Source organism: Dipodomys merriami, unplaced genomic scaffold (assembly GCF_024711535.1).
Source record: "Dipodomys merriami isolate MVZ:Mamm:240054 unplaced genomic scaffold, mDipMer1.0.p SCAF_25, whole genome shotgun sequence".
Lineage (NCBI taxonomy): Eukaryota > Metazoa > Chordata > Mammalia > Rodentia > Heteromyidae > Dipodomys > Dipodomys merriami.
In genome coordinates this window covers 18,505,225-18,512,245 of record NW_027203937.1, presented here as the reverse complement: position 1 = coordinate 18,512,245, position 7,021 = coordinate 18,505,225, and the positions used below count along the sequence as shown (strand labels likewise).

At 49.4% G+C, this 7,021-nt stretch overlaps 1 protein-coding gene across 1 annotated transcript; it reads right to left on the bottom strand.

The window, feature by feature from the left end:
• Positions 1 to 364: 364 nt before the first annotated feature.
• Art1 (ADP-ribosyltransferase 1) lies at positions 365 to 5,806 on the bottom strand. The gene is made up of 4 exons (XM_070034679.1): positions 5,741 to 5,806; positions 4,624 to 5,404; positions 2,638 to 2,679; positions 365 to 498 (listed from the first exon to the last, which is right to left on the bottom strand). The coding sequence occupies exons 1-4, from the start codon at positions 5,801 to 5,803 to the stop codon at positions 404 to 406; spliced, it is 981 nt and encodes a 326-aa protein (XP_069890780.1). The 5' UTR covers positions 5,804 to 5,806; the 3' UTR covers positions 365 to 403.
• Positions 5,807 to 7,021: the final 1,215 nt, after the last annotated feature.

The following is a 7,021-nucleotide window of genomic DNA, read 5'->3' as shown; positions in this document are numbered from 1 at the left end:
GGCCCCTAACCCAACCAGATTACAGGGGTCAGAAAAGCCTTCCTGGAGGAATAAATGAGAGCTTTCCAGATGGATAGATGAGGCATTTGAATGGCATCAGCAAGTCCCGTGGTAGTGCTCTCCATACAGTGCTCTCCCCAACCCCTCGTGTTGCAGTTGTCTGTCTCCACATGAGTCACTCTCTATCCTGGGAACCTTCCAACCTCTAGCCAAAGTCTCAGTCTTAGGAACCAGCATAAGGTCTAGTCCCCACATTCCCTCCTGTTTCTCTACTGGCAGGTCTGGCAGCTGCCAGAGAAGGTCCAAGATGGGTCTACCAGAGATCTTGGCTCCACTTAAGCACACAGCTGGCTGACGTCTTCCAGTAGGCAGAGGTGAAGGTGGGAAGTTCAGTGTCTGTGGGTCAGAGGAGGCCTTGACCTTCTGGAAGGTCCAGCATAAGGAACAAGAACAGCAGCAGGAAGGACCAGATGGTAGAGAGGGGGCCCTGGCCCATCGCTGCAGGAAAAACAGAGACAGGAGAAGAAAGAGATTTGGTTTTTTTGTCAGTCACGGGCCCTGAACTCTGGGCCTGAGCGCTGTCCCTCAGCTCTTCAGCTCAAGGTGAGCGTTCTACAACTTGAACCACAGCGCCATTTCTGGTTTTCTAGTGATTTATTGGAGATAAAAGTCTCATGGACTTTCCTGCCCTGGCTGGCTTTGAACCGTGATCCTCAGACCTCATCCTCCTGAGTAGCAAGGATTACAGGAGTGAGCCACTGGTGCTCAGCAAAAGAGATTTTTTTTAAATTTCTTTTTGCCAGCCGTGGGGCTTGAACTCAGGGCCTGGGCTCTGTCCTTGAACCTCTCTGTGCTCAAGGTGAGCGCTCTACCACTTGAGCCACAGCACTACTTCTGACTTTTTCTGCTTATGTGGTACTGAGGAATTGAGCCCAAGGCTTCATGCATGCTAGGCAAGCACTCTACCACTAAGCCACATTCCCAGCCCAGAAAAGAGAGATTTAGGAGCATAGTGAAGACATGAAGATACAAGCTGAAAAGGGACTTATACACAAAATAGGACAAGAGTTAGGAGAAAGAGCAAGAACTCAGGAAGGAAAGTAGACAGAGTTGAGACCAAGTAGAGCCCCAGTTCTTGAAAGGTTATCAGATACAGCGCCCTGCCTCTGTAGACCAACCAAAAGAGATGTAGGATGGGGTGGGATATGGGGCAGATAGGAAGGGGATTTAGTGATGCTGAATTTGGCTCTTCTTCCCACTTCCTGGAAGACAATGTACTGGGTGGAATGTGAAGGGGAAATCCTAAACCTGAAATTATACATAACCCAAATTCAAAGAGGCCTAAGCCAGGCATGCTGATGCAAGTCTATGATCCCAGCACAAAGAAGGCTCAGGCAGACTTGCAATTTCCAGATAGCTTCGGCTACCTGGAAAAAAAAAACTCTCAGAAAACAAAAATTTGTAAAAAGATGGCATGGTAATCCTAACCACTCAGGAGCCTGAGACAGGATGTTCATAAATTAAAGACTAAGCAGAGCACCTTAGCAAGCCCCTGTCTCAAAGTAAAAGATGGCTGAAGGTGTAGCTCTGAGGTACAGCACGTGGCCAGCTTGCACTCATCACTGGGTTTCACTCCCACATACCACATTAAAAATATAAGGCTTGGATTGGAGCCTGGAGACCTGACTTCTGATCTGCCACTAACTGACTTTGTCACCGTGGGCAAGCCATTCCTGTCTCTGGTTTCACTTCACTATAAGAGGGTAATATTTGCCTTCTGCCTCTTTGCAATAGACTATTGTTCGTAACGTTGAAATGATGTCTGAGGAGGGTGGGAGCTGTCCTAGTAGAGTGGTTCAGAATGTGACTGCAGAGCCCAGCTGTCTGGATTTCACACCTTACTAGCTGTGGGCCAGGGGCTGTTGATTCTCTTTGGATCCTGTCCTCTCTAGAACAAGTGGTACTATTATCTACACTCATGGAGTATGGTGAAGATTTCATGGCATGATGTCTCTGGAAGTCTTGAGTATTATTTTGAAAGAAGGATGAAGAAAAAAAAAGGCTGGGGATGCTTCTTTCCCACTGTTCACAGAGTCCTGAGTAGGAGAGGAAGGGAGGGAAGAAGAGAAGGGAACCCTACTGCTTAGAATGGGAAAGCTGCTGTTTCTTCACTGGAAATAGCCATTCCTGCCTAGAAAAGGCCTGGCACAGCAGATGTGCAAAGAGAGAGGAGTCACAGCTGAAAGGGAACTGGAGTTATCTGGTTCTGTTTGCATATTCCAAATAGTGAAACTGGGACCTAGAGGAAGAATGGATTAGTCATGGAGAAAGTTAGGGTAGAGCCTGGACTAGAGCACCTGAGGACAATAGCAGACAGTGAGAGGTCAGCAGGGAGCAGCCTGGGACTCTGGATCTGGCAATGGCTGTCTACTGTGATGGGAGTGGAGGGGGGGCGTGAAGGGGCGTTGCTGGAGAACAAGTGGATTTACTGCCCCAGATACCCAGGAGAAGATGGAGGCTCCTGCAGCAGTCTAATTAAGAGGGTCTACTTTTCTGATAAAGATGTAGTTTTCCTTATAATTTAGGCAAGGGCTTGTGCATCCCTGCACTGTGGCCCACAATGCCTGCAGTCCTTACCTGAGCTATCCAGCTGGCAACGCCCAGACCTGCACTTCTTGTCTGTAGGAAAGAAACAGGAAAGTATCACAGTTCAGAAGCTCGCAGGGCAGGGAAACTCAGTGCTCTCCCTGATTCTCCTTGAGTGTCAGATTCCCTAGGCTACATTTGACTTGACTGTGAGCAGTGGGGCCAGAGGGGAAGCAGCCATCCAGGCCAAGGTCCCTTCCAGGCTATTCCTATTCCCTGGTCTGTAACTTCTTCTCTGCCTACACACCTCTCCTGTCCCATGCCTTGTTCCTGGCAGAAAGGGGCTGGTTTATGTTATTGGTCCATCTTCCTTATGATCAGCTCTTGCCCAATCGTGATATCAATTTAAGATGGGATGTGAAGCCACATGGATCACCTCTCATTTTACCCATGGTCTCAGTTTGGACCAATTCTCTGCCTTTTACCATGAAAATTAGGTCTCACTCAGCTGGAAACAGCAGCCTGGACCCTTCACAGACAGAATGGGCCCTTCCTCACGGCTCCTTCTCTGGCCAGCCTGGTTCATGGAGAAGCTGACACCTGTCAGACTCTAGCCTGGACTGATTAGGGGCATAACACCTGCCTCGCTCCCACCCCCTTCCCAGCATGCAGGACAAGAAATAATTCCCACTGTCTCATAAGTATCCTCCTCCCAGAAACTCATTTTGGAGCTCTAACTCATTTCTGGAAACAGCAGCCTGAGTGTCAATACTGTGGCTAGGAATAAATTCCCTTCTAGCTTCCCACCAAGAGAAGAGCCTGACCAGCTCCAGTAGCTCCACAATCCCTTGGTAGAGGAAGACGAGCCCTTGCCAGCTTCTTAGCCTCTCGGCAAGAGGGACAAAGCACCTTTCCACTTTAGAAGTCATATGACTTAGCTCATGGTGGCTCATGCCTGTAATCTTAGCTACTCAGGAGCCTGAGGTCTGAGGATTGCAGTTCAAAGCCAGCCCAGGCACAAAAGTCAGTGAGTGAGATTTTTTGTTGTTGTTGTTCGGTTGTGGGTCTTGAACTCTAGGCCTGAGCACTGTCCCTCAGCTCTTCGGCTCAAGGATAATGCTCTACCACTTGAGCCACAGTGCCACTTCAGGTTTTCTAGTGGATAATTGGAGATAAGAGTCTCACAGACTTTCCTGCCCAGGCTATCTTTGAACCGTGATCCTCAGATCTCAGCCTCCTGAGTAGTTAGGACTACAGGAAGGAGTCACTGGGCACCCACCCGTGAGATTCTTTTTTATTGTTGTTGTTGGTTGTGAGGCTTGAACTCGGCCTGAGCACTGTCCCTCAGCTCTTCAGCTCAAGGCTAGCACTCTATCACTTGAGCTACAGCACACCACTTCTGGTTTTCTGAGTGTTTATTGGAGATAAGACTTTCACGGACTTTCCTGCCCAGGCTGGCTTTGAACCAAGATCCTCAGATCTCAGCCTCCTGAGTATCTAGGATTACAGGCGTGAGCCACCGGCGCCCAGCTCACCTGTGAAATTTTTATCTCCAATAAATCACCAGAAAACTGGTGACCAAAACAAAAATATATGACTAGTGCATCTCTCTGGCGGTCTACTTTGTGTGTGTGTGTGTGTGTGTGTGTGTGTGTGTGTGTGTGTGTGTGTGTGTGTGTCTGTCTGTCTGTCTGTCTGTCTGTCTGTCTGTCTGTCTGTCATGGGCTTGAACTCAGGGCCTGGCACTGTCCTTGGCTCTTTTGCTCAAGGCTAGCACTATACCACTTTGAGCCACAACTCCAGTTTTCTGGTGGCTAACTAGAATAAGAGTCTCATGGATTTTCCTGCTTTGGGTTGACTTTGAATCTCAATCCTCATCCTCCCAAGCAGCTAGGATTACAGGCATGAGCCACTAACCAGCTCCTGGCTGGTGGTCTGCATCTAATACTTATGTATGAATCCTCTGGCTGGAAAATGAAGGCTTGTATTTGCCAAAGCTCACCTTCTCCACAGTACAGCCCCGCATACCAGCCTCACCTTTGATGTACTCACAGTTGTATGTACTAAACTTGTCCACAGCCCGGAGATAAATGCGAGCAGGGCCCCAGGTCGGTCGGCTGGCGTTAACCACCTGGAAGGTCTCAAAGGGGGGGATCAGCACCTCCTCCTCTCCAGGGAAGAAAGAGTAGCCCCTGATGGGAACCCCCAGGCAGGTCCAGATGCCAAAGAAGGTGTCCTGTCCAAAATTCTGGGCCGCAACTTTCTGCTGGGATGCAGAAGCAAAGCCCCCCAGTCTCACAATGGCTCCCTGCCCTACTGGCCGGAAGCGCAAGCCATGCATCCCTCGGTACACCTGGTGGCACTGGGGCTGATGCCCGGCCCTGGCCAGCAGTTGCAAGGCCTCTGTGAGCAGAAAATGCAGTGTCTTGAAGGAGAAGTGCTGGAGGTAGTGGGCCCGGGAGTGGCCTGCCTCGCGCACAGCTTTGTTGAACTCCTTGTGCAGGGGACTGTTGGCTGTGTAGGCCAGAAGGGCCACCCCATGCTCATCCCGGAAGCCAGGGGGGGACGGGGGCAAGCGAGTGGGCCTCAAGCCCCACAAAGCTCCCCACCCCCGGCGCTCCTGCCATTTGCTGCTCGCCAGTGCCCAGCCTTCTGCATACACTTTGTTGGTCTGGAACTCTGTGTGGTTGAGATCTGGGAGGGCAGCTGTCATGGCTGCTGCACAGCCAGCATACTGGTCATCAAAGGAGGTCAGAGCCATGTCCAGAGGTGTCTCTAGGGAGAAGACGCTTCGTTGTACAATGGGGTGACCCTGGACCTGAGGAGGAAAGAGCAAAAACAACTGAGAAACAGCCCCAGGGGGATATGGAGAAGCCTATCATCTAGCGCTCTCTTCACCCAGGTGGAGCTTGTACTACTGAGAAAGGCAGGGAGGGCCCCAAACAGGAGGAGAAGGTGGGGAAAGGAAAGGGACTGGGAAGTACTGGCTGGCTGCAAGCTTCCCAAGACCAGTGCCTGGGATGTCACCTGATGGGGCAAACCTCCTCCTCCTTCCTGAAAGGAAGTATCAGACTTTCCCTCTGTTCCTCCTTCCAGGCTTAAGAAGGACAGCTCAGATCCCTGCTGGGGTAGGGGCAGTAGAGGATGGCCATACCTGAAGTGCATCCATGAGGCCCACAGACGCAAGAAGCAGAGACATCATGGCAGGAATCTGCATGCTGAAGGTAAACCTGGGTAAGCTGCTGTCTCCTTTGCCTCAACTGGAAAATGGCGATGCTAATCTCAACAGTTTAACACATTTTTTGGTGTGTGCTGTTTTTTTCCAGAAAAACATTCCCGAATACCAGAATGAGATTCAGACACATAATCAAGTGAGGATATTTTATTTTTCCATGTGGGAAACACTCTCTGTCTTTTGGGGGACAAAGAGCAGCATCCCAGCTGAAAACCAACTCAGGTTATATTGGCAAAAACCACAACATGCAAGTAACCCATTTTTGCAGAACAGAAGCTAGACAATTGTGGTTAACTTGATTGGTGGCCACTGAGCAAGTGAGCAACCTAGTAGACAACACAGGCATGATGTGTGCAGTTAGCCTTGCAAAATTTCTGTCTCCAGCTAGCAACTAGCGTCAAATGTCAAACTTTTGTCTGTCTTTACTTTCTGTCACCTTATCTTCATCATCACCCTCCCCCACCCCCTCCCCTTGCTCTGTGTCCTAGTCTCTTTTCCTTAGGGTCTTGGGCCATTCATGTGCCAGTTCTGGGGCTTCAGAACTCATGGCCTCAAACTCTCCCTTTGGCTTTTTTTGCTCAAGGCTGGCACTGTGCTACTTGAGCCACATCTTCACTTCTAGCTTTTTGGTGATTAATGGAGATAAGCCCAGACTGGCTTTGAACTGCCATCTTCAGATCTCAGTCTCCTGAGTAGCCAGGAGTCCAGACATAAGCCAGCAGTACCTGGCTGATTTAATAAATTAAAATTTTATTAAACTGTGAGACTGTTATCTCCAATAAGCCACCAGAAAACCAGAAGTTGGGCTGTGGCTCAAGTGGCAGAGCACTAGCCTTGAGCTGAAGAGCTGAGGGACAGCGCCCAGGCCCAGAGTTCAAGATCCACGACGGACAAAAAAAAAAGAAGAGGTATAACAACTTGGTGTCAGGATTAGAACAGTTTCTAAGCCAGTGTTGCTGTTATTGCCTTATTCTTTTTTCTGTTTATTTTACTACAAAAAATGCAAGTAATAATAATAACCAACCCTTGAGATGGGGACTAGTGGTTCACACTTATAATCCTAGATACACAGGAGGCCGAGATCTAAGGGTCAAAGTTTGAAGCCAGCCCAGGCAGGAAGGTCTGTGGGACTATATTATCTCCAGTAAACTACTTGGAAAAAGCCAGAAGTGGAGCTGTGGCTCAGGGGGTAGAGTGCTA

Excerpts from the sequence above, each read along its gene's own strand:
- Art1 (XM_070034679.1), bottom strand. The coding sequence starts at position 5,803 with ATGCAGATTCCTGCCATGATGTCTCTGCTTCTTGCGTCTGTGGGCCTC. Across the intron at positions 5,405-5,740 it reads GCCTCATGGATGCACTTCAG|GTCCAGGGTCACCCCATTGT; the intron begins GTATGGCCATCC and ends TTTCCTCCTCAG. Across the intron at positions 499-2,637 it reads TTGCCAGCTGGATAGCTCAG|CGATGGGCCAGGGCCCCCTC; the intron begins GTAAGGACTGCA and ends TTTTTCCTGCAG.